Genomic DNA, 25,650 nt, shown 5'->3' with positions numbered 1-25,650 from the left:
TCATGGTCACAACCGTGCTTGAGCAGGCTGGCTTTCCGCTATCTGTTGCCACATCTTGAGAGACACATGTTCTTTCTGCTGGTACCATCTAGTCCTGGTGATGCGGTACGGCACAGGAAGATCCACATCCTCTGCATCGCCGGTGATGACCATGGAAGCAATGGCTTTTGCACAGAAGAAGATCTGCGGCATACCGTGCCCGCTGAATCCTGCGCACATATACTGGCCAGGTTTCCCGCAAACTGGCCCAACATAAGGGAACCCGTCGTTGGAATAGCCCATAACTAACACGGGAGAAGATGAGTCAGCTCTAAAACATTCGATCATAGGCGTTCGTGCAGACATGACACTTACTACCGGTCCAAAGTTCTTCTGTGTGGGCACCGCTGTTCTCCCACCCGCGGAAATGCCGTTGCATGTAACCGTCAAAGTAATGCCGCGCGCCATCCATCAGTCTGCTGTCGTCGGATACATCAAACCATTCGTCCAAGTTTTTGTAGTAGTCGCGTCTTCCGCCCCCGACGATGATACTACCGTCCGGCCGAGGAATCATGTAGTCGTACTCGTAGTCGGAAAATCGCATCATATAGCTATCAGTCATTTTTGGTGCATTCTCGCCCGCCAATCGCGCTACTATGCCTCTCACTGGGACGACTTTGTCCTTCATCTCCGGTACGAGAGCAGAAGTGTAACCGTTCGTAGCATAAACGATAGTGCTGGTATTGACGGAGCCGCGCGGTGTATTCACGACCCAATGATGATCTGTTGTGCCCCCATCGGCTGCCGAGACGGATGTAACTGAGGTGTGTGTTTGCAAGTTGACACCCATAGATACCGCTTTCTCTAGCAAGTGCGCTACGAGTCGGTAGGGCCACAGACGAGCGGCGCTATATGTATGACAAGACTTTGCACCCCATACGCCGGAAACCTACGGGCTTAGTCAGACCTCTCCAACGAAACGATGCAACGAATTATAACAAGATGATCGTCTCCAAACACTACATACCTCTTCTGCTTCGCTGCCTGAAGTAAAATCTATCCCTTTCGCAGTTGAGATACCCGCTTTAGCGATTTTCGCAATGTCAGCTTTGATCTTGTCGCGACCGGCTTCGTAAAAGCAGACATCCGTGACCCTGGTCTCTTCGAAGTCGCAGTCACAGTTTTCACGCTGAACAAGTTCCTTGATCGCGTCGACCTGGCGGGCCTCGAATGTAGCCACATGCTCCGCGACCGCTTTCCCATGCGTCTCCAGTACGCTGGCCGCTCTTGACAAAGGATCTGGTTTCAAATGACCGCCTAGATTCTCAGCCTTAGTATGTGCTAGAGTTAACTTGGATGTCAAGGGCATATGATATTTACCATTACGTCCAGTAGCGCCAGAGCAGGCCTCGCGTGCTTCAAGGATAAGTATTGATGGAAGTGGCCGGTCGCGACGCACACACTCTTCGACTATGTGATGCACGATCGATGCCCCAGCATACCCCGCGCCAACAATTACAACATCGACCTGCGTGGGAAGATGTTCAGTGCTGCGATGGTTGTCGATGGGCCCAACTTGTTTTCTCCAATAGGAGGGGACGGCATCCGCCACCGGGAAAGGCTTGACGCTGGGACCAGGAAAGGACATTTTGGAGATGTAGTGTGTGAATGGTATGCTTGTATTGGTGGTAGTTCTACGGAATCGTCCTAATTACAAGATGGGCTATGTAGGTACTCACGCTTAGTCATTCACAGGGCAGGTGCGCTTCTACTGTACACAACCCGTAAGCTTGCGTACTTTAGTCAGACAGATAGGATGCGTAAGCCCAGGACGTTGGCCCTTGGCTTCAAGTGGCTGCGCAAGGCGGTGATCGTTATGCAATTGCGACCGGGCCGGTCGCCGGGCCGGTCACCGATAAGGGCCCAGTTGACTTTGCCGCCCAGCAAGGAAACACCCGTTCAGAGCAGCACAAACCGGTCTAGAAGCTGTTGTTCCGTGCGGTAGCGCTTGCGATGTTGGAAAAGCCCTCCGGTCTTATCTTTCGCCAACAACGCTGCATCGGATGCGGGATGATCGAGCAATTCTACTGGACGTATACATCGGCAATGGCTGCTCGCGTGCTGGAGAAGGAGTGATGCGAACAGGTCTTGGAGAACAGTTCGATTAGCAGAACACAACTTTAGCGTGAGGGCACAACATGTATCATGGTAGATGCTTTGAACGACTTGATAATTGCTATTCACGGCGGGGCCCTGAAGAAAGACGCCTTCCCAAATTCCAACTCGTGCCACACGCGTCTGCCATCCTTCTGTTGAAAGCCGTTGCACACAACACAAACCTCACTCAGTGGTGACGTTACTCAACGGCCTCCTGGGCATCCTAGTGATCAACATGACCATACTAGGCACAGTAAGAACCAGCAAGCCACAGTTCACATAGATCGGAACCACAGGAGCGATGCCACTCGCAGAGCTCAGACCATAGGAAACTGCCTGGCCCGCCGTCTCAAACGCGCGAAACAAGCCTGCCACCCGTGAAGAGTCACCCATGTCGTTGGAGAATGTACCGAGAATCCAGTATAGTGTCAATTGCGTCCAGTAGCCGCTCGTGAAGATGATAAGGTACGGGACGTATGCCCTTGCCCATCTACCGGCTTCTCTGTTGTTGAAATTAGTCTCAGTCGCACTAGGGCTTGCCTCTCTCCGGGGTAACTCACGATCCGTAATCCAGCGCCGTTTTATTGCCGAGGTAGTGGTACTCGAAAGCGACCCAGATGAAACAACCGGTTTGTGGCAGAATCCACAGCGAGAATGCAACCCATGCTTTGGGCCGTTGGGCCCAGCGCTGGCTGTCTAGAAGCTTGCCGAATATGACAACCGACGGAATGGTGATGGCAGCTGTACTGGTCAGCATGTAGTCGGCGGTTCTCAGATTCCTTACTTACGGAGAAGAAAAGACGAAAGAGCGCGTGCGCGGACCGAGAAGTGTAGCGAGAGGTAGGTACCCATCGTCCCTCCGTAGAAGAAAGAATAGAACGAGGGCAGAAAGATCAGCCAGACCTTGCTGCTTTGAAGATACCTCCACAGAGCAACGAATTCTTGCGTCCAAGTGACCCTTCCCGACATGGGGACTTTGCTGCCATCGCGACGACGCACTCGTGGTGTGGGGGACAATGACAGTGCCCAAATAACTCCAGTGCATTCTGCTATTGGTCAATAACTGTGCACTCAAGAGCAGACGTGGTATCCGTCACGTACCGAACCCAACAAAGACCAGATATGTCGCCCATGCAATGCCTCCAGCAGAGGCTCGGTCTGAGTTCGTGGAAAAGTTTATCGCGCCACCGATCAAGCTTCCGGAGCTTCGCATAGCCGACCAAATGCCTGCCAGAGGTTAGTGAAATGATCATACTTCAGGTCGCACGCAGATGCTTACCAAGGTATAAACCCTTCTCTTCTGGCCTTGGGTAGCATAACATGGCTGTCGTTTCACTGACGTAAAGAAGCCCACCCGCTAGACCGTTGATAACCTGGCCCCATCAGTATATTTCCTTTGTGTGGATGAGTGATGATCGTACATTGGATGCTAGGAGGTACCAGTCGACGCCGTATCTAGCGTTTACATAGTACGCAGATCCCTGGAGAGGCATTGTAAGAGCCGCAATGAAGCACGCCCATTTGATCCCGATCCTGTTGATGATGGGGCCTCCGAAGATAGTGCTGATGAAGCTCATGGCGTAACTCAACGAATTTGCAAGATTCGCTAGCCATGGCGTAGACAGACCACCTCCTCCTAGATTGGATATAGCATCACCCATGGCTGGGCCAACCAACGAAAGCCTTGTTCATGTTCAGCATCCTGATGGTAGTCTCTGAGAGGGTTACTTACGCTCCGAACATCACCATCTGGAACAGCACGCTCCGGTACAAAGTCGACCATTTCCAAGATCGCAGAAAGTCGTAATCGGTGACTTCTTCCTGCGATCCGATCGCGATGTCCTCACCACCGTCATTCTCCGTGTCCTTCACTTTGGCGTCTTTGGTGTCTTTAGTCTGCGAGTAATCCATCACAGAACTCTTGCTGAACACCATTGATGATACGCTTCTATTTTATGTACAACTCTTGCATGCCCAGGTGCTAGAGACTATCGGCCGGCAAGGTGATTAGGAAATGGTGCCCCTTGTTTGCTCCAGATAAGCATTGCACCGGCCCGGTCTGTAGCGCGACTGATTAGACATGGTATTGTACGGGCGACAGAGTACGTGCTTATCAAACATGGATGAGCATGGGGTAGTAGCCGTGCCCGGCCATCGCGCTCTTCTCAAGTTGCTCCGGACCTTTACAGGCCAGTCGCTATCAGCATGTGACTTCTAGGCGCGCCTCCGAACGTTACAACGATGCTTGTGAGCTCTAAAAAAGCCCATCTTTGTCTTCAGAAAGATGGCCGGAAGGCAGTTGCGCGCAATAGCAGCGTTGCTGGGAGTGACGAGAAGCGCCGGTCTTGGTGTTGCGGGGTGTGGAGATATCTCCACCTTTCTAAACACGCGCACCAATCAAGCCACTGATATTACTGTACAACCCTTTCTTCCGATGGGCGGGAAGAGGAGGCATTAAAGTTCCTAGCCCACGACCGCGGACATGCGCACATCTAGGCGACGGTTCTCAGGAGTTCAGATGGCCGTTAACAGTCATTCGTGGCTATAGTGGTGGTGTGGTGGTGTGCCAAAATGACAGGATTGCGGTTCCGGAAACAGTAAATTGACCTCGGAACGGCACCGCAGCTTCTGATAGATCGCGAGGTCGAACATGCCCTTGCCGTGGCTGCGATGTCTTCTTCTTTCTACTCCCCATTCATCTACGGCTTTTCCATCAAGCTGCATCAAGTTTGAGGCTGTCACCCAGCTCGTTGATTTCCTTGGCGACCAACAAAAGGATGCGGGAGCCACGTGAAAGCTACAATGACCGAAGAAGCAACGAACCTCGACGCGCTTCCATATCCGGATGACTGAAGCGATATGCGATCGCTTTCGCAATAGCTCGGCCGCTTCTGTGATGTGCGCACATCTTCCCACGCATAAGACACGAGGCGAGAGCATGGTAGCGTGTTCGTTCTCTGCGCGATGCTGAAAAGTGCTAAAATGGTGGCACTCTCAGCTTGAGGCTGGAAAGCCTCCAGGGTCCATTCGGTGGCCGAGAAGGCGGGGTGCCCGAAAACGTGGAGGGCCACGCAAGGCTAAGGAACAAATAGTTTAGACTCGGTAGACATATGCAAGGGCACAAGCGAAGGGGTGCGCTGGGTGGTGATGCGTAGAAAATGCGAGTCTGGAAGTTACGATGTAGACCTGTCAGGTGTGGAGGATGCAAGCCCGTTCCGCCGCCACATGGCATCTGGCCGATGAGGAAATACCCGAGAACCATCGCGTTCAGCTGCCGAGACGCAGTCTACAAACCTCGTCCCTTTTTGTCACTCTCTCATCTGGACAAGACCGAAACCTGCACAGGTGGCTACACGTTTGTAGCGATGGCTTATCGCACTAGAGTTTTCCAAGACAGCTACGCAGGCGCTTCAAGTCCAAGCGGGCTGATAGTAATGATCTAGAGTAAGCCATGTGTGAAACATACCATGTTGATTGGTATCGTCGCGTGTAGACTGGCAGGAAGATGGTGTTGGCATGACTTTATACCCAAGCTGGCTTCGTTCACCAAGGCGCGACAGCTGAGCCTGAACAGTATAAAGACGCCTGTCATCCATCTATCTTCTCACCAGCAGCCTACAACAAGCCTCTTCAGTACCATCTACTTCTCACTACACTCCAGCGACTCCTTCCATCATGCCTTCTCTCGTCCAAAAGGGAGACACAATCTACGTCCATCCCGAGTTTCTCAGTGACAGCAAGAGCAACAGAATGACTGTCAGCTGGAGCCAGAACTGGTTCAATCGCACTGAAAAGTACAAGCTCTGCAAGTTTACCGTCAAGTCTGGGGGTAGGTACAATCTCTTCCTTGGTTGATGCCCTCAGCCTAATCAATCATGAATAGGCGATGCCAAGGGTCTCATTTACGTTCAAGCTAACAAGGTCGCCGAGTTCAAATCGAAGAAGACAAGCGGAGAAGACTTTACACTGACGGTTGATGAGTCGTTCCAGTACGGACAGGACAAGGATCAAACCAAGCGCTTCCTTGTGTTCCACGACACGGACAACCGGCCTTACCAGGTCAGTGAGCTGCAATGAACGTTTGAGAGGGCAAAGATTACTAACATACCATAGCACCGTTTCGTTGAAAACACCCTCACAGAGCTTGGAGATGGTGCCAATGAGTACGTCAAGGAGTTTACCGGAGTTAGTTTCGAAGCCGTCGGAATGATGGCTAAGATGTTCGTGGGGGACTATTTGCACAACTTCTAGGTGTTGGATGCTGCATGATTATGAACAATCTGCGAATAGCAGCCTCGTAGCGATTGAATTTGTTTTTAGACACATGCTCGACTAGCTTCACGCTGCAACATGTCGTACTGTGAACATTATGGTTATATTTCTTCGAAACTACTTGTAGTATACACAACTTGTATAATTGAGGGCCGAAGCCTACTCCGCAGCCCGTCACTCTTCGTGTATCGTATGCCCCACTTTGGCCTCATTCATTCTACCCTCTTGCTAGCCAATTTATATACCCTAATCCGGGCCACGTGCCCAATGGACAAGCCCAGTCGACGCGTCGTGCTACATAACCCAGACTACACAACAGTACCGATTCGCGAGTATCTTGTTGCCGATAGACTCGCATCGATGTACCAACGTCGTTCAGAGCGGACACCAATTCGACAAGAAATTTCTTGATCGATTCGGTATAAGGATGGGCAACCCGGTCCTCCAGGTCAAGATACAAGTCGAACTTCGAAAGACCAAGGGACCTAGCAGTTGTAAGAAGACAATTCCGCGAAGGAGACGCCGCCCAGGTGACCTGGAGATCATGCAGAAATGCACGCGGCATCTCTGTGATCGTGAGAGCCACCAAGCTATCCGGAAAGGACTCTTTGGGCTGCAGAAGATGCGTAGGTGTAGTAAAGATGTTAACACCGCCTGGTCTTATGTAAGCGAAGCCGAGAGTGAGCTCCTCCAATTGCACGAGTTCCCTGAAGCTACCAAATGGTCTGAACTCTCCGCTGTGATATCCAGTCCATTCGAAAGTCTTCAGTGACGGAAACAAGTCAGCCAATGGTCCGTTCAATCGACGATGATCGTAATCACCTAGAACTTCAACATAGACATTCACCATCTTCAGGTGCTGTATACCATGCATTTCCGGTAGTTCCAACATGCGATGAAGCTGATCCGGCTGCAAATCGATGTATCGCAGTTCCAAGTTGCGCAAAACCGCGGTCCTTTTAGATCCTCTGTATGACCATTGGAAGTTATGGTTGCCGCCGTTTTTGTAGTATTCACAGATGCCGTTGACCTTCAGGGTCTCGACAGGTGCCAATATTGGGATAGACGCTTCCTTTCCAAGGGCTACATCTAGGCTCTTCAACCTTTTCAAGGGCCAGACTCCCAAGGACGGGCTTTTGGTGAGCCGTTGCCAACGTGCAGGGCAGACGGTTTCGATGATCGCAGAACTCTTGTTCATCAGCCGAAGATGCTCGAGGTTGGTTGCGAGACAGAGTATAAGCGCCAGCGAAGCATCTATAGTCCATATCTCTCTGGACACATTGTAGTACCACGTCACGTCAAACAGAGGCTCTTTCAATGGGAATGCGAGTTCCTTGAGAGCATGCTGTACCTCCGATGACTTTTTGGAGAGGTCTTTACTGACCTTCTCGATGGTATTGCTCGGATCGTAATAGCTAAGATAGTGAAGGTCTGCTTCCCATTGCTCGTTAGCAATATCGAAGGCGAAGCTCCGGATGTGCTGTGAGAGCTCTCTGCGGCTGATTAGAGTCAATAGGAGACGTGGTACGGAGAGGATGTTTGGACTGCGTACTTCGATGTTCCTGTAAAGTTGTGCCTCTGCTATCTTGCGATAGTACTTGTTCGTAAGCGTCAGGTTGTGAAGGGCGTGATGCGGGAGGTATTGTATGATCATCTCGTCGATTTCAGTTGAAAGGTCCGAGAGCGACATCGTTGGATGGGGCTTGCGGTCGATAGGCGGCTGTTCGGAGAGGTTGGAAGAAGTTTTGACCGGGTCGTGCCTCCAGAGAGTGCGTTGTCTTTGTGTAGAACGTATTGGGTGTGTGTCTTTGTAGGTGAGACCCGACCGGCGAGTGTTTAAATATTTTCGTCCTTCTAGGCACCAGCAACAGCACATGACTGGGGTGAACTCTGGTTGAGATGTTATCGAGACGTCATCGGAACCGAAACTTGAGCACCAGTCGAACAAGACTTCACATCCGACATGTGATACTATGTCGAGCTCCGGTGCGCCTTTTGCGTACCTGGACGGTCTGCACTGTGCTCGCGTTGCTGCCCAGGTGAGTCATGAGGGCGAGCACGTGTAGGAAGGCCCGTGCCCCTAATACAGCAGGTGCGTCATTTCCAGCATCGCTCCTTCCACTAGCAACGCGCAGGTCCTTTCGCAAACTGATGTTGGCCAACTCTCCAAAGCTTCCTAACTCATCCTGATACACCACCGGCGCGCAGTCACCACATCTCGCTCGTTCTCGCGACTCATCGCCGGCAAGTCATCCACGACTTCCGAAGCCAATACTACACCTTACAATCAGGCGCTCTCCGGTGAGAAGTATCATCGATACAAGAAATCGTTAGCTGTCTCTCACCCTTGCTCGCCCAACATGGACCGTCTCTCGACCGAGCTGGACGGAAAGATCATCCGGCACCTAGTCGGAAAGGAAGCTTCTGCCCTTTCGATGACATCAAAGTACTATCGATCGCTTGCAGAACCACAGCTGTACCAAGCTCTCACTTTCTCGGCCAAGCAATACACCAGCCTGATGTTGTTGTTCGACACACTTGTTGATCGTCAAGATCTTGCAAGGCACATCCATTCGTTTGTCTTGACCAACACGGACGTCCCAGGTGAGTTCCGGCTGCACGAACTCCACTTGAGGCATTTACTGACTTTGTATCCCCGCCTCAGCAGACACTACCTCGGATTTCGACGACATGTTCTTTCTCCGCCTGTGGAACAAGTTTGACACGTTCAAGCGTATCATCGACGGGGTTGTTCCACCGCCGTCAAGAGAACTAACCACTCAGTGGCTTGGGCGGATGTTCGTAGGGGCACCTGTGATCGATGGACAGCTCGCGATTATCCTCTGCCTTGCTAAGAACTTGGAGCATCTGACACTCGTCTTTACTCGCTGGGACAATCTTCCGATAACCCATGCAGCTGTCTATGAGTGCTGGATTAAGGGCCGTGCAATCTCAACAAGCCTTAGTAGCGATGGGCAAAGACCACACGTCCATGTGCTCAGCAGACACACTGCTCTGCGTGCAGACGACAACACATCCTCACATCCCCATTCGGCGGACATGAATGAGATGTAGTAGGCAGATGGTTCCTCTGGGATTGGCCAGATTCTCAGGCATCTATGCCGGAGCCTTCACAGTCATAAGACGGGACTGTATCCGACCAGGAGCGTGATAACATGGAAGAGGAGATGAGGGTGCCACCTGTGAGGCGGAAGAGATGACTGTTGAGTGCGTGCTGCTTTCCCTCTTTTCTAAGTACAGAATTGGAGGACACGAGGGTGAATACATGATACGAAATAAGGATAAATTGGAAACATACATTCTGAAAGCTACTTGTGCGGAATGTGAATGGGGCATGTAATTTGTTGACAAGACGCGTTCTGAGAATGAAAGTAGCCAAATGATTACGTCATGCCGCCCGGGCGCGGCATCATGCGGCGATCTCCACGCCTCGGCCATAGCGGGGTTAACTTTTGGGAGCCGAGCTGCGAACTGCCTAACACACGCGTCAACGTTAGCCATCATCCGCAACACCATGGAGGAATACAAGGCGAAGTACGCTATACACGAGGCCTGTCGGGAAGGTCAAAGTGCGTACGTCACCCTCTTCTAGCAGATCACGCCTAACAAACCGCAGCATCCCGAGTCGACTCCCTCCTCGCCGCCAACCCCAAGCTCGCAAACCTCCGCGACCCAGACGAACGCCTCCCAATACACTGGGCAGTATCCTACAATCACCTCGCCATCGTTCAAACACTCGTACAAAGCAAGTCGTTCGACGCCGATGTCACCGATGGCTCAGGCTGGACGCCACTTATGATGGCATGCTCGCGGAAAGACGCAGAGCCAATAGTAGACCTGCTGCTTTCTAAAGATGCCGACGTGAACGCGAAGAACAACAACGGCCAGACCGCGTTACATTTTTGCGCATCGAAAGTGAATCTCGATATCGCACGCACATTGCTCGCACAGAAGCCGCCAGCGTCAGCACGGATAAAAGACAAGAGAGGCCAGCTTCCACTGCATCGGGCAGCGGCGGTGGGCAGCGTGCCGATGATGAAGGCGCTATTAGATGCAAAGAGCCCTTTGAACGCGACGGACATGGATGGCATGACAGCGCTGCACCATGCGATGAGCGAGGGGCATGGTGACGCGGCGCTGCTGCTGCTCACCATGGGCGCGGAACACGACAAGAAGGATACCGATGGCCATGTACCGCTCGATCTCGCGCCAGATGCGAAGACTAGGAGCTTCATACTGCAGGCAGCTGAGCGGGAAGGCATAGAACTGCAGTAGGAAGCTATCTCACGACATGTAATGTTGCATTTGCGGAGTCTACACGATACCCAGGGTCACGGCGCATTGAGGCTGTCATATCTATGAACACATTCATAATTGAGCTACTATCTGCGAATTGCTCTCATGCTTTATGCCATGCGGATCGCTGCCTGGTCGGTGGGGTGGCAGGAGCTCGTGATGACTACTCCCGACCTCGACATGCCTTCCTCCCGCAGCCCCTCGCACCCCGCGTGTTCTGCACTTCGGACCTATTGCGCAATCGCACCCATCACCTGCATTAGCCCCCACGCTCCCATCGGCATATCATCAGCGGGGCCTGACCTAGCGCCTGTCTGCAGCGATCAGTCTACATTCCATGCCTCGAGTCCCAGCGTCTGCACACGCACGGATGCGAACAGGCAATCGCATCAGGCTTCGACTCCACTGTGAAGCACGCGACAAACTCTTGTCAGACTGCGCAATCGCAACTCCACGTGGTGACGTTACTTTGCTCCTGACGCGTGCTCATCCTGAGGATGATTCGCCATCATGGTGCTAATCGTCACCCATCATGGTCTTCACGGTTTGACTATATAGCTGTCGCGGGGACGATGTACCGAGGCTGAATCCGCGCCGTTTACTCCCTCAAAGACGTATACAGAAAGTACAGTCTGGACTGCAGCTACCCCAGAAGTATAAGTCGCGACCGCATCGATCAACTCTAGGTTTCCTACCTCATCTCCCCAGCACACAACACCACACAATCACTCTCTTATTCAGCACATCATAAACTTCACAGCTTAGCATGGCTACCTTCTCCGATCCATCGACGTACCTAAACTTTCTCATCTCTCCGCGAATCCCTCCAGAGCTGGTCCTTAAGACTATCCAGCACCTGCCTTTCAACGATGGTTCGCTCATTACCACTATTCGGAGCGCACATCCCAGACTTCGTGCCATCTTCAGGAACTACGAACGGTCAATTACTGGCAGCTTCATGAAGAAAGAGCTCCGGCACGCGGAGACCGACTTCAAGTGTGGAGATGGTCGGCTGAATGTCGACTGGCTGGCCGATTGCGTTCACAACTACGATATTGTCGATGACGTTATGGACGCCCTCTGCTCTGAGCATAACTTCAACGCTGTTCTACAACACAACATCCCCCTCGCAAATGCAGGACTACTGCTATTATACCGCCTCACATCAATCGGTCAGTCCACCCTCCAACCCCTCTCTAACACAGCTTAACTAACCCCCTCTAGAAGACCACGCAGACCGCCTAACCTACATCAAATCACTGCCCCGCGACCCCCTAACCGCTATCTACCTCGTCCTCCACCACGCCACCCTCTCCGCCCGCTACCACGGCTCAGGCTGGATAAACCAACGCACCTACGGCCGCTTCATGGACGCAAACCAAGTCGAACTACGCAGCGAACTCGAATTCTGCTTCGCAGAAGCTGCGCTATGTCTCGGTCCGGAGTTCATCTCAGACACACTACTGCACCACGATACCTCGAATGCAGAGACCACTTTACTGAACTTCTACCATGACCATGGCACGCATGATTGGGATTGGCCTTGTTGGGGGACAGCGAAGGGCGAGTTTGAACCGCCTAGGACGCAAGGGCCGCAGAGGGAGGAGGGGAGTGGGAGGAGTTTGTTTACGACGATGTTGGAGAGGTTGGCGGAGTGTATGGCGTGTGAGTTGGGGGATGTTAGGCCGAGGGTTGAGCGGCAGCTTGAGAGTGCGAAGCATGAGTTGGCGTATTTGAGTTTAGCGGGGAAGGCAAGGTTATTGGAAGGAAAGGATGTGGGGGGCGTCGATGGTCGGTAGGACGAGGTGTTTCGTTCGTCTTTTGGATCGGACTTGACTTGAACGACATGTACAATGGCATTTCTAGCGAACTTTTCGATTTTGGTTACTCCTCATGATGCAATACGAAAACAATGCAAAGATATCATCTCCCACTCCATCGCGAAAGACAACCCAAACCCTAAACTAACTCATTATAAACATCCGTCCGCCTCTTCAACGGCGAATCATTCCTCATACTCCTCACAAACTCAACATCAATCTCCGCACACGCAATCTCACCCTCATCCTTCCAACTCCCCCCCTCCCCCTCATCACCCCCCAACTCCGCCACAATCTTCCCCCACGGATCCACAATCATACTATGACCCCAACTCCTTCTCTTGCCCTCCTCATCATGCACACCCACCTGCGCCGCAGCGATGATATAACTCTGCGTCTCGATCGCACGGGCTCTGATGAGAATCTCCCAATGTCCGGCTTTTCCAGTCGGCGTCGTGAAGGCGGCGGGGTAGAGCAGGACTTCTGCGCCCCGCGCGCGGAGGGCGAGACCGGGTTCGGGGAAGCGCAGGTCGAAGCAGATTTGCATGCCTAGTTTGCCGATGGGGGAGGAGAAAGGGTCGCCGAGGTGGACGCCGCGTTCTACGCCCGCGGATTCTTGCATTTGAGGACCGTCTTTTACGTCCATGTCGAAGAGGTGGAGTTTTTGGTAGCGGTATTTTATTTCTCCTGTGGCGGTGATCCAGATTAATGTGTTTTTTACTTTTTGGCCGTCGGAGGTGGGCTCGTGGATGCCGACGGAGATGGGGAGGCTGTATTGGACTGCGGAGGCAATGAGGCCTTGGACGAATTCGGAGTCGTGGACGGATTTGCAGAGTTTGAGGCCGCCCGAGGTGGTTAGGTAGTCTGCTGCCTGGGGGAGAAGGGGTTAGTGGGTTGGAATGGGTGATGTTGGGGTGGAGTGGAGATGTACTTCGGGGAGGAAGAGGGCGGCTGCGCCGGCTTCGTGGGCTTTGCGGCAGAGGGATTGAGCTTGTTTGAGGTTGTCGGCCATGGAGGCCTGGGAGCGCATTTGACCGACTGCCTGGGGGTTGTTAGTATGAATGGTTCATGCTCAAGTTTATAGAAACAGTTCATCTCGAGATGAGGGTTGTCTTTTGGGCGGTGTGAAGATGTGGCAAGACGTGGAGAGGCGTATGGTTGGTTCAGAGAGTGGAAAGGCTGGTAGAGGAGCCGGAAGACATGAATGATACTCCCGTCAACAGAATGGAGAGACATTATTGTGCTTGAACATTGAAGGTGCTGACAGGCAATGATGAAGGGACAGAAATTCGGAAACAATACAGATGGTACCTAGGTAAGGAAACGAGAAACTGAGAACAACTTACTGCGAGAGGCATCTTGAAGGTATTGATTGCGTTAATCGTGTGTGGTGGAATAGGCTGAAGAAATCAAGGTACCTCTGAACTATATGAAGGCAGCAAACAGAACTAAAGAAAGAATACTGCTGTCGTCAGAGACGGCAGGCGCGATGCCACTAGAGGCTAGTTCAATCGTAGCAGTCATCGTGAGATGCATGTTGCATCTGGCAACGCATGCCAAAAAAGCATATGGCATAGTGACAGCATGGAAAAGTGAAGATGTCGATAGACCGATCGACATGCGGAAGTCCCCTGCATTAAGGCTTGGTGGTGGGAATTGCGTCAGGGCAGAGAGCGGAGTTGCGGAACATTTGGTCGGCCAATCGGCGTACGGCTGGCATGCTGCAACCGCGCCCGTCATCTCGAGGGCTTGCGCGGCAGGAACCTTGGGAGCAAGAGGACACGCATGCGATTGGGGCCGCCTTCCGATGATATGAGCTGATCTAGCTGCGACAACATCCACCCTACGACATTCACCTCATGGTCATTGCTGTGACACCCCCGCGAACCCTACTGATCGTGTACGACCGCCAACAGACCAGCCTGGCCTCCCGCGCAATTGAGCTATGAACAGACACAAGCGCCGAACGAGTGCACGCTGAACGCTAGCGAAGCGTCGTAGACGACCCATCGCCCCAGGACACGTACAGCTGTACAGGCACGATGAGCGGGAAGAACTGGTGGAACAGCGCCATCTCGGGCCTGGAGTCGCGCCTCGACGGTATCCTGGCCGAAGATGGCACCACCACCACCAAGCCGGCGGGCACAGAGGCAGGCGCCAAACCAGACACGACAGAAAAGGCAGCGACGGACAAGAAGCTTGCGGTCGAACCAGGTGGGTGGCCTTGGACACACTTGCTGTTACCAGCTTTCAGAGAGCTAACGACACAGGCATCTCGCGCACCTCGTCACGAAGCCGACCCAATTCTCGACTACAAGACCGCCTAGCCAAGGCCGTGAACAAGGGATCTGAAGCAAGAACCTCGTCGGACCTTGGATCGAGACCCGCGAGTCCAGCCGTGAATGCTGTCACCGCATCGCCAAGAGCCAGCATAGACTCGAGGGCGCCTGAGCCAGCGACGGAGGCGGTAGCTGTGAAAGAGGAACCCACAGCGGTGAAGGAAGATGAGGCACCCAAGCGAGATGAGAGCAAGGTCGAGGAACCTCCACAGCCTGCCGCAGAGGCACCTGCGCCCATAGTCTCTCCGCCAGCGACTTCACCACCGCCTACACCTCTAGTAGCCGAGCAACCGACCTCGACGCCCGTTCCCACCATGTCCATGCCGTCGATACCCTCCATCGTCACCCCGCAGACCTCGTCTCCCCGCCAGTCCTTCGACAGCGACCCGTCGCGACCTTCAACCGACGTACTCCCCCCAACGCTGTCTACCGAGACCAAAGACCCCGAAGAAGTGCAGGCTGAGCTATCGCTGTTGCAGAAGACATACGAGGAGACGATGCAAGACAATCGCGAGGAGCTCAACTCTCACCTAGAACGAATCGATGCTTTACAGTCGAAGCTCACATACCTCTCCGAGCAGCTTGCTGCCTCTGCAAAGGCCGCCAAGTCCGACTCGGAAGCAACCCCGGCGGACAAGAAGCTGGCGGACAAGAATGCACAGATAGCTGCGCTCATGGAAGAGGGGCAGAAACTCTCAAAGACGGAAATGAAGCATCTGACGACTATCAAGAAGATGCGCACGAAGGCCTTGGAGCAAGACAAGGAGATCGCGACACTCAAACAGCGGCTGACAAAGGCGGAAAAGAGCATCACTGAGCAGTCGGAGAGGGCACGGCGCGCAGAGGCGGCGGACAAGTCTGCGCAAGAAAAGCTGAAGATTGTAGGTAGGATTGAGAAGGACATCGAGACCATCAGAGCGGAGCGCGAGGAGGCTGGGCTCACTATATCTGAGCTGCGGAAACAGCTCAACGATGCGCTCTCACGGGCCGAAGACGCTGAGAAGAGAGCTCAATCTGGAGCGCTGGAAGCAGAGAAGAGGGCCACAGCGTCATTGAAAGAAGATATCGACAATGTCCGGATAGAGAAGAAGCTTGCCGAAGATCGCGCGAAGAGGGAGCTTCAGGCGGCCAGGGACGAAGCGAAGAGCCAGCAGGAGAAAGCAAAGGTCGCCGAGCTCGAATTGCGCGGCGAGATTGCTGTGAGTTCTGATGACCTCTTGGAGAAACGCTTATACTGACAGAATTCTAGAACCTGGAATCTAAACTGGAATTGCTCCGCAGCCGCACAGAAGAGGCGTCATCATCCGCGACTGGCGACTCACAAGCCAAGCTTCTGCGGCAGATTGAGACGCTGCAGACCCAGTACTCGCTGGCTTCCGAGAACTGGCAGGGTATCGAGACCACTTTGACGTCTCGTATGGCAGCTCTTGAGAAAGACCGCGACGAGACCGCAAAGCGCGAGTCTGATGTCCGACGAAAAGCAAGAGAAGTCAACTCGAAAGCACGCCGACTGGAAGACGAGCTCGAGAGCATCAACGAGCGAGCTAGGACGTTCGAACATGATCTGACCGAACAGCGTGCCGCAGCTCAGAAGCTACAAGCTAGGCTCACACAAGCAGAGACGGCAGCGCAAGATGCGCGAGCCGAACTTGAACGCGAGAAGAAGGTGTGGGAAGTCGAGCTTCAACAACGGCTAGAGGACGAGAAGAACAAGTGGAAGGTGGAGATACAGACGCCATCTCTCCTAGGCGATTCACATCATCTACGAACAGACTCACCATCAATAGCACAACGCCGGCATTCCCCCGACCCACTAGGCATATACAGCCGGCGACCCAACCCACGCTCCATCTCCTCCGGTATGGACATGCCCATGATGTCCCCCATGGATCGCATGTTCGACGAAGCCTCGCGCCGCCCCTCTTCTTCCCGCCACAACAAATCCAGCAACGCAACCAAAGTGCGCACCCCCGAACTCGGTACCCCTCAACGACAAGACTCCATCCCATCCAGCATGTCGAACCTCAACGGCGGCCTGGAAACACCGTCTATCCACACCATCGACCACGACAACGACCCCTTTGAAAACACATCCTCCCCCCACCGCACCATAAACGACATGATCAGCGTCTCCACCGCCGGCGCCGGCCCCTCCGTCCAACTCGTCGAGCGCATGAGCGCCGCAGTCCGGCGTTTAGAATCCGAAAAAGCAACTCACAAAGAGGAACTGGCTCGTCTGACTGCACAGCGCGACGAAGCGCGTGAAGAAGTCGTTAAGCTCATGCGTGAGGTTGATGAGACGAGGAAACAGGGGGAGAAGGTGGGGGATTTGGAAAAGAGGTTGGGTGAGATGGAAAATAGGGAGATGACGGCGTTGGAGATGTTGGGCGAGAAGACGGAGAGGGTCGAGGAGTTGGAGGGCGATGTGAGGGATTTGAAAAAGATTTATAGGGAGTTGGTTGATACGTTGAAGTGAGGGGGGTGGTGTAGCCGTGGAGGCGGGAATTGAGATGCTAGCTTTCTTCCGTTTGAGTGTCACGAAACCATGGTTCAAAGTGTTATTTGCTGACCAATGACGTCGCGTACCTCATCGTGGTGTGCACAACCATGGGTAGCAAACAGTGACTCATGTCGTCGAAATGGCCGCCTATATCTATACGCGTCCCTCAAATCGCGAATCTTCGTTCAAAATCACAACTCGACCTTGATGACACACTCAGTAACTTTTTCCCCATCCCTGTGACCCAATACGCCTTTACGACTGCCAACATCATGGACCCTACCAAGATAGCACCCCTCGTCTGGATCAACGGCTTTCCAGGCTGCGGAAAGCTCGCGATCGCTTCCGTCATGAAGACCCTACACACCGACATGATCCTCCTAGACAACCACAAGCTGATCGACCCCGTGGAAGCCAAGTACGCACGAAGTCACCCCGATTACCAAAAAGAACGGCATCGATACCGTCAACACATCTTCAGAGAACACGTGAGTGATCCTGCGTCGTTATCGCGGGTTGTGGTTTTCACTGGTAAGAACTCCTGTTTACTCCTTGATATTGACATTTTGCTAATTATTACTGTTATTGTGACGATGAAGATTACCAGTCGCACAACATCCTAGGACAAAAAGTCGCGGAAGAATATCGGGAAGCAGCGAGAACAGCTGGACGTCCTTTCAAGCCTGTCTATATTGTTTGCGATGTCGAGGAAAACGTTAGGCGGATTGCTGCTGCTGGACGCGTTAGCGGTGGGACGAAGAAACTGACTGATCCTGGGCGTCTGAGGGGTTTTAGGGAGAGATGCGATATCTTTCGGTTTGAGGGCTGTGATGGGTTGAGTGTTGATACGACTGATAGTGCGCCTGAAGAGGTGGCTAGGGAGATACTGGGGTTTGTGGAGGGGAGATGAGGGGTGGGATGGCGATTCCTGGGGCGAGATTGTGGGTTTGCGACACGGATAGGTGGGTGGTGCTACTTCGCTTAGCGGAGAGGTGGTAGCGTGGTGTTCGTTCTTAGCAAATGATAGAGAAAGAGTCACGAAGAGTTTCTCTCAGCCTTGTCACGGAAGTGTGTTTGTGTTCCGCAGCATTCATTGATGCTGGCTAGTCAGGTGGGGTAAGTGTGACTGAACCTCCGTACGAGAGTAGAAGTATCTCTCAGCCTGTTCGCATGCTCTGACGTGCATCGCGAAGACATGAGAAGAACCGAGTTGATGGGTATGTATTATACTTCTAGTGGTGTTACAGTCTATGCAGTGGTTTCTATGGGCTTTGACTACCCAGCCAGGCCTGGCCTAGATACGTTCATCGTCTCAGGTGCTTATCCAAAAGGACAGCTCGGAAGCTTGAAGTTCTCGCCTTTCTTCGGCCTACATCGCCCATACTTCTTGGTTCGTAGCTGCTGTTCATTGCTCCTCGGCACACCTGGCTTGAGGCCCGACGGAGCCGCTCCACCTACTGGCTTTTTCGGTGCCACCAAACCAAGGCCAGCTCTTCGCTTGAGAGTACCACGCTCTACGTCGACCAATGGGTCTGGCTCCCACTCTGCAGTTGTAGCGTCACATGCGAGCTTATCTTGTGTATGCGGGAGACACAATGGATATTCGTCGAAGGTGCCGCAGACGGTCGCGTAGATGTTTCTGCATTTCTGGACACGGGGAAATTTACAGTTTCCACTGGGCGAGCATGGGTCGATGGCGAAGCTCTGTGCAGGCTCTGCTGTGTTCTGCGGACCGCCTGACTCATTGAGGTTGTCACCGTCTAGTAAAGCATCAGACTGACCGATGTCGAGAGTGAGTGGAGCTGATGCGGCTGGCGCAGGTTTTGGCGCAGTCTTATTTGAGTTCGAGAAGCCTGTGGAGCCTGCGACGCACTTTGAAGTGTCGTCAAACATGGCGGTGACAGCATCGGACCACAAGCGGGTGTAGTTGAAGACATTTGCTACGGTGTAGAAGATGCGGCAATCGGCAGGTTCGTATTTGAATTGGAGCGGCTCTGTGTCGTTGGGTCTGACCTGGTCCCTGAGGTTGATGCCAAAGGCTGCTGTGAAGACACCGGAATCCCGGTAGTCACTGGCTGTGAGCTGAGGAACCGTGGCCAATGTTGCGTTGTCGACGCTGAACGCGGGAGATGAGACGGCACCGAGGTCATAGTCGATTCGATCGGCGGAGTAAATTGCGGCACCGCGATTTCCTGGAGCGATGTGTGTTGGTGATGATACACTGGCGTATTTCAACAATCTTGAACATACCTCCTACAGCTTGCATGGGGCCGGTGGCTGGACGCCCGCCTACTACAATGGTTCGAACGCCGACCTGCTTGAACATCTCGACCAGAAGAGCGCATGTGGATGAACAAGCTCCATCTGTCAACTAAAACTTGTCAGCCTTAGCAGTTGACCATGAGCCATAACACTTACTATGGCAATATCCTCGGCCGCGAATGGTGGAGTCGTGTAGTCCAGGGGATACTCAGGAGCATAGCCCGATGGCACCCAGCCTTCGAACAAAGCCGAAGTGAACGCGGAGTTCGAAAGATTGTATCGCTCCTAGTCTCTGTTAGATCTACCTATCGCATGAGACTTGGCTGACAACATACTGTGAGCGAGAAGGAATCGCTCTTTTCCAGCACAGGTCCTGTGTATTCAGCCCAGCTAGTGAAGTTTTGACCCGTTATAGCGTTGAGTTTGGACGTAGCCGTCCATTCAGCAGCGAGGAAGTCGTTATAGTCAGGATCGCTAGGATTAAGACTATTGAAGTAAGATGTGTATGCTTCGCCGATAATGCTTCCGAGATGATGATTTCGGCGCCTGCTTCCTGCGTATGGATCCACGTTCGGGAAAAATCTCTTGAAGGTGCTAAAGGCAAGCTCTACGGTACCCCCGGTGTTTTGCTGGAGGTCTATCACACCTCTTTTCAAGCCTTGTTTAGTTGTGTTGCTGATGAAGTCTGATATGGCATTGCTAAAGTCACCGATGGAGTCAGAGTATTGTGCAAACGAAGGAATGCTGAGTGTCGCAGCGTTGACCTGTGGTAGGAAATAGCCTGAGACAATGCCATCGCTGCGAACTGCGAGACCCTCTTGTCGAACATCAGGATTGGGATATGCTCCGCTAGATTTGATATTCCAAGACTGCTGATCAGGTGTAGGAGCGACAACAGGTCCAGTTGTGTTGAGGTCTTCGGGAATAGCATATGCTGGGTTGTAGAAGTTTCCACTCGGGTCATACGAGGCGGGCAAGTAGTTGAGAACAAAGTAGTTGTAGAGATCTCCACCAGTAGTGAGTGGGCCCGTCTCATACGGCTCTTTCCAGAGCGCGAGCCAGTAATCAAGGTACTCGGTACCGTCCTCCATGACCAGCGCAATCTCGTCTCCTGGATAGAAGCGTACGCCACTGTCCCAAATACCACCGAATCCCTGGATGGCGGAGGCAGGTGTGTAGAACAATTGGTTCCAGTCGGCATTTGGTTCTATACCACCAACGGCATTGATGCTTGCCAATCTTGTGACGTACTCCACAGCATCCATCTCGTTGATTGTAGCGATTGCGATAGGCATCCTACCTTCGTCTCGGCTTGTTACCAGGTCGTTCGTGAGGTAAAGCTTCGGTAGACTTGCACCGTCCGGCGAGGCAGCGGTGATGGAATACGGCGCGAGGAATGAGAAAGCCGCCATGATGCCGCCTCTCAGATACATGTGACCATCATGAGCTCTATCCAGTAAGTGCTGTACGTCAACCTCGAACTGATATTGGTTCTTGTAGACTTGCGTCGTGATGTTGTTCTGGATTTGCGTCAATTCCGACAGGATATCCACAGCGGGCTGCTGATATCCAACTGGAGGTTCCCGGAGATATGCAAGAGTGCTTTGAAACTGCACGGTGTCGTTGATGTACGTGATGAAGCGAGTGGCAACATCGGTGTTGAAAGGTACACTGTTCAGGCAAGCGTATGCGTCGTATGCATAGTGATAAGCGTATCCAGCATTGACGTTGTCGATGATATAGCCGCAAGCACTCGAGTCGGGGTTTTCGGCATCCTCCTGGCGAACACGAATCTTATTGTAAAGACTGTCGGGCGTCGATATAGATAGCGCATCTGATAGATATACAATGCTACACACCGCTACCGAGAGGGCTGATGTTCGGAACAACATTTGGAAGGTGGTAATCGCAGGTCGATTGGAACGGAGTCGTCAAGTTCGTTGCGGGAAAGGGGTCATATCCAAGGAAACTAGAACTCCAAAAGAAAGACGAGTGTAACAAAGCAGCCGAATCTGATGAAAGTCTCTATCAGTTTCGACCAAAAGCATGATAATGAAATATATAGACTTGGAGAGAGACCGCTGTTTTCGGGAAAAGGGTCATAGGAAGGCGGGATACCCGCCCGAGTACGTCTGTTGCTCAGCAGTCTTACTGCGGCACATTGAAGAAGCCAGATCAGGGAGCGACTATATTTGGCCCGGCGGTAAGGAGCGGGAAGGCAGCTGAGCGTACTGCCATGGGAGCCGCTTCATGATGGCGCGTACCAATCATTGCCCAGATCGTCATGCAGCATCCACGAGGTCAATGCAAATTACGGTGATACAAGCCCATCGGTGTATGCAAATTTGCTCCAAGATCCTTACATGACCGGTCAATCTTCGCCGTCAGCTTGATGCTTGCTTTTATGGGTGAAGTTGGCCCCCACGATCGGCCCCCGATTTTGGCCCCCAAGTTTGTTGTAACAGGGGTTCTGCAGCGCTGACCCTCCCGCTTATACGCCACCTATGGGAACTCAATATCGTACAGTCAGCCTGATTGAGGCTGTGAATCACTTGGCCTACCACAACCCGAACACGTTCATTGCGAGAGGGGCAGGTGCATTTACACATTAGATCTTAGGTCCTCGAGACGCAGCCTTGTCAAGGTCGATACAGCTCGGGCTTTGAAACCGCATTCGTCGAAACAGTATGTTCGCTATCGGTCAGATCACAGTTAGAGATGATGGCGACGTCTTTGCACGAGACATGGTCGTTCACGCAGCGATTCAAGAGTCTTTCCCTATCGCTTCCGACATCTACGAACGATTGTTTGATAGTATACTTGGCAGCGAGCTCTTTGAAGAGTGGCTACAATGTAAAGACCATTGGCAGCTCCATGTTGTTGGCGGGCCGGGAGCAGGAAAGGTCAGTCGCTATCTAGAACGCTAACGAAGATGCTCATGGGATATTCAGACTGCGTTCGCATCACTAGTAGCCAAACGCTTGAGAGAATGCATGTTGGCGTCAGAAGAGCAGACCTTGCAGCTTGCCAGCATCTTCATCAACCATCGCAAAATCGAAAATGAACTCGCCTTCCTAGAGGATCTCTTGGATACCATATACAACCATGTGTCGCCCCCTAGCTGCAATATCGATCCTGCAACAACTTTGGCTTACGGTGCATATAAGGATTTGCTGCGCACAGGGAAGAGAGCTTCGAAACGGATTACTTCCATTGCACAAGCACTCCGCTTGAGGACCGCGGAGTTGGCCAAAAAGGGAGACGTAGTGCTCATCATCGACCATCTAGATCAGTGCAGTCCATCGCTACGGGAACTGGTACAGCAGCAGTTCGATATCCTGCAAGATGAGGGTCTGAAGATACTTGTCACGTCACGATTACCCAGGCATGAACCAACAATGAACATATGGTGCGATTATCACCCGCGAGACTCACCCCTCACGGTGTTTTGGCGCTGTTCTAAATGCCAGGAAAGAGATATTTGCATCAGTTGCAAGAGAGAAGATACTTCTTGTCAGCAGTGGTAAGTACAGTCCGGCCTGGGTGATACCCAGATGAAACGCAGCCGCTACAACAACAATAGCTAACTCCATAGTCAGCGATTCGGTGGGCACTTGGAAGTCCCCAGAGTATTACAATGTGACGCTCGATGGCATGTCAGACGATGCTATGGCAGATTACCTAGAATGGGACCTCGAGTGTGAGCATGGCGATCTCGGATTCAATACCTTAACGGATCCATCGCAACCTCCACTATCCTCGTTCGGGCTCGCTTTTAGAAACACCATGCACGGTAACAAAGGTCATGAGTGGATACAACAGATCGCGCGTTATGTCGACGGAAGCATCCTGCAAGCAAAGCTTGCCGTTGACAGGATTCACAGCCTGCCTTCTCCTGAGGCCCTCGATCTCATGCCAAGACGTATACCGAGGAATGTCCAAGATCATTTCAACACCGCGATCGAAACGATCAAGCAGCAATCGGCTAATAGCTCCTCTATAGCTCTCAAGACTATCGCAGCAGTGGGTCGGAAAGGAGATGCGGCTCGAGGCTTGCCGCTATCCCGTCTTGCCAACCTACTGCGAGAACGAACTCGCAATCCACACATGAGCACCATGCCCCCTCGCAGTCCAGAAGACGTGCTGGGGTCCGCGAACGGATACCTCACAATCATTGCCCCGCCATTTGTTGGGCGAGAATCCACCATTGCAGCGTGTCACCGCCTTTTCTGGTTGTTTGTCAACGACGAATATAACGAGGACTTAATTTGGGCGTATGCCCAATTGCCGACGTCCAAGGTCTCTAAATCGCATACATTTGAGTCTCCGTTACTTCGGCAGTTGTCAGCTTTCCAATCACCATTACCAAGCTCCAGACGCGAGTCATCAGATTCTGTTAAGGGGCTGGGATTGGTCTTTTCTGCTTCGCCAATGATTTCGCCGCCGGAAGAGAGGGGGTTGGATTTCCAGCCAAAAGAGTAGATTTAGAGAGAACATAAACGACCATAACATGTAATCTTCTGTCTCACACTATGTAAAAATTCTTGCAAGGAATTGTATCCGTCTCCGTCATTGAGCCTGGCAAGCTACTGCTTGTGGTCTTAAGGCGTTGCCAAGTCTTGTAGCTCAGATGGCGAACGTCGAAGGCACCGGTCCGCCGGAAACACCAAGGCTCGTTTGTATCTGTTGCCTCTTCTAATAAGATACCATGACCTTCAAGCCAAACTACTTCCGCCATGGTATTTGCTTCGTCCTTGTTGGAGCGTTCCGTCAATGCAAGCACAACAAACATCGTTTTAGGGTCGTCCAAATTGGAGACAAGATCGGGAAATGCATCGATCTCATCGGTCTTGTCGAATGCGTGAGGAATCTCCAAAGACCATGAATGGGATTGACTTTGGCTCAGACGACCTACGTGTAAGAAGCCTTGGATCGCAATCTTCTTACATTTCAAGGTTGGCTCGTTTTCACGTCGTTCATCTGGCGGCGGTGTCTGCGAATTTTGCTGTGCATTGGAATAATGCGTTCCTTGTCTTGAAATAGGTATACGGGTCGCATGTTCCATTCGTAGCGGCGATGAAGTCCTCGATCTGGGTAGGGGGCGAGGGTTTTGATCGCCGTCTATAGATCTAAGTCCGTCTGGCTGCGAGCTCGTACGTATCGTCGTACCCGAATGACGCCGCCTCTCGCTCGACAAGTCCAATTCTCTTGTCATATCGCTAGCGTTTTCCGACTGTCTTGTCGGCAGTCCTGGTCGGATGCCTTGCTCACCAATGTTGAACCAAATCTTGTTGCCAGCGTGATCTCGAACAATGTAGCTTCTCTGCCACCGAGCCGATCTGCTCGGGCTCAATATCGTACCTTTCACAGAAGTCCAAGACCAGGTTGGGTTTATGTTCAGCTCCAAAGGCCGTTTGCTGGTTATGCAGTCTAGAACTCTCCAAGCCAGCTGCTCCTCAAGAGCTCCCTCCCACATTCCCGCAACGTACTCCTCGCTTTGTATTTCTCGTAGCCTTTTTACCACACCCCAGATTGCCATACGTTTGTCGGTCTGGTTAGTAAGGTCAAGATTCGTATAGATCATGACTGCTGATCGCCATAGGTCATCAAGCGAGTCGTCATTGACCCCAGAAAGCAGTGTCGTACCCCTTGTGCTCTCCTGTAGACGTCCACGCCAATGGCGATCACTTGCCGACTGTTGGTCTATAGGCAAAGGCAACCCAGCCGGAAGAGTTTCGCAAGCGCTCATCTCGGTACAGTCCCAGAAGATCTGCTGTTTGCTGAAATGCAAGATCCTGGGTGCAAGCATACGCTCTGGAGCCTGTCAGGCAAGCTTGCGGAGTTTCTCAGAGACACTGACCTTGGTAAACCCAACCGCGTCTGTACAGTGGCTTAACGAGAAGTCCTTGTTCCCACAGATCCCCACGTACAATCACCCACCGTCGCTTACCCAAGATAGGAGAAACCCCATCGGGGTCCACAATAGCTGGCAAGACGTCTCGCG

General features: G+C 52.5%; 9 protein-coding genes across 9 annotated transcripts; 4 read left to right on the top strand and 5 right to left on the bottom strand.

The window, feature by feature from the left end:
* Positions 1 to 6: 6 nt before the first annotated feature.
* J4E84_010202 (uncharacterized protein) lies at positions 7 to 1,627 on the bottom strand (the record flags this gene model as incomplete). The annotated part of the gene is made up of 4 exons (XM_049392758.1): positions 7 to 284; positions 355 to 928; positions 1,007 to 1,296; positions 1,360 to 1,627. 4 exons carry the CDS (start codon positions 1,625 to 1,627, stop codon positions 7 to 9), a joined length of 1,410 nt encoding a protein of 469 aa, XP_049239559.1.
* Positions 1,628 to 2,319: 692 nt separating this feature from the next.
* On the bottom strand, positions 2,320 to 4,071 carry J4E84_010201 (uncharacterized protein; the record flags this gene model as incomplete). The annotated part of the gene is made up of 7 exons (XM_049392757.1): positions 2,320 to 2,638; positions 2,697 to 2,877; positions 2,925 to 3,182; positions 3,238 to 3,363; positions 3,416 to 3,509; positions 3,558 to 3,819; positions 3,869 to 4,071. 7 exons carry the CDS (start codon positions 4,069 to 4,071, stop codon positions 2,320 to 2,322), a joined length of 1,443 nt encoding a protein of 480 aa, XP_049239558.1.
* A 1,740-nt stretch (positions 4,072 to 5,811) lies between these two features.
* Positions 5,812 to 6,387, top strand: J4E84_010200 (uncharacterized protein; the record flags this gene model as incomplete). The annotated part of the gene is made up of 3 exons (XM_049392756.1): positions 5,812 to 5,965; positions 6,020 to 6,195; positions 6,250 to 6,387. 3 exons carry the CDS (start codon positions 5,812 to 5,814, stop codon positions 6,385 to 6,387), a joined length of 468 nt encoding a protein of 155 aa, XP_049239557.1.
* A 267-nt stretch (positions 6,388 to 6,654) lies between these two features.
* J4E84_010199 (uncharacterized protein) lies at positions 6,655 to 8,098 on the bottom strand (the record flags this gene model as incomplete). Its single annotated transcript, XM_049392755.1, has 2 exons — positions 6,655 to 6,702; positions 6,779 to 8,098. The coding sequence occupies 2 exons, from the start codon at positions 8,096 to 8,098 to the stop codon at positions 6,655 to 6,657; spliced, it is 1,368 nt and encodes a 455-aa protein (XP_049239556.1).
* A 1,845-nt stretch (positions 8,099 to 9,943) lies between these two features.
* On the top strand, positions 9,944 to 10,704 carry J4E84_010198 (uncharacterized protein; the record flags this gene model as incomplete). Its single annotated transcript, XM_049392754.1, has 2 exons — positions 9,944 to 9,998; positions 10,046 to 10,704. The coding sequence occupies 2 exons, from the start codon at positions 9,944 to 9,946 to the stop codon at positions 10,702 to 10,704; spliced, it is 714 nt and encodes a 237-aa protein (XP_049239555.1).
* A 787-nt stretch (positions 10,705 to 11,491) lies between these two features.
* J4E84_010197 (uncharacterized protein) lies at positions 11,492 to 12,524 on the top strand (the record flags this gene model as incomplete). Its single annotated transcript, XM_049392753.1, has 2 exons — positions 11,492 to 11,897; positions 11,950 to 12,524. The coding sequence occupies 2 exons, from the start codon at positions 11,492 to 11,494 to the stop codon at positions 12,522 to 12,524; spliced, it is 981 nt and encodes a 326-aa protein (XP_049239554.1).
* A 160-nt stretch (positions 12,525 to 12,684) lies between these two features.
* Positions 12,685 to 13,903, bottom strand: J4E84_010196 (uncharacterized protein; the record flags this gene model as incomplete). Its single annotated transcript, XM_049392752.1, has 3 exons — positions 12,685 to 13,416; positions 13,477 to 13,587; positions 13,892 to 13,903. The coding sequence occupies 3 exons, from the start codon at positions 13,901 to 13,903 to the stop codon at positions 12,685 to 12,687; spliced, it is 855 nt and encodes a 284-aa protein (XP_049239553.1).
* A 684-nt stretch (positions 13,904 to 14,587) lies between these two features.
* Positions 14,588 to 17,360, top strand: J4E84_010195 (uncharacterized protein; the record flags this gene model as incomplete). The annotated part of the gene is made up of 3 exons (XM_049392751.1): positions 14,588 to 14,759; positions 14,816 to 16,083; positions 16,134 to 17,360. The coding sequence occupies 3 exons, from the start codon at positions 14,588 to 14,590 to the stop codon at positions 17,358 to 17,360; spliced, it is 2,667 nt and encodes an 888-aa protein (XP_049239552.1).
* A 1,344-nt stretch (positions 17,361 to 18,704) lies between these two features.
* J4E84_010194 (uncharacterized protein) lies at positions 18,705 to 21,538 on the bottom strand (the record flags this gene model as incomplete). Its single annotated transcript, XM_049392750.1, has 4 exons — positions 18,705 to 19,576; positions 19,635 to 19,755; positions 19,803 to 19,931; positions 19,982 to 21,538. The coding sequence occupies 4 exons, from the start codon at positions 21,536 to 21,538 to the stop codon at positions 18,705 to 18,707; spliced, it is 2,679 nt and encodes an 892-aa protein (XP_049239551.1).
* Between the last annotated feature and the right edge of the window lie 4,112 nt (positions 21,539 to 25,650).

Source organism: Alternaria hordeiaustralica (genome assembly GCF_023758085.1).
Source record: "Alternaria hordeiaustralica strain BMP 2776 chromosome Unknown scaffold_37, whole genome shotgun sequence".
Classification (NCBI taxonomy): Eukaryota; Fungi; Ascomycota; class Dothideomycetes; order Pleosporales; family Pleosporaceae; genus Alternaria; species Alternaria hordeiaustralica.
The sequence above is the reverse complement of the archived record's forward strand: the minus strand, read 5'-3'. Positions and strand labels throughout refer to the sequence as shown.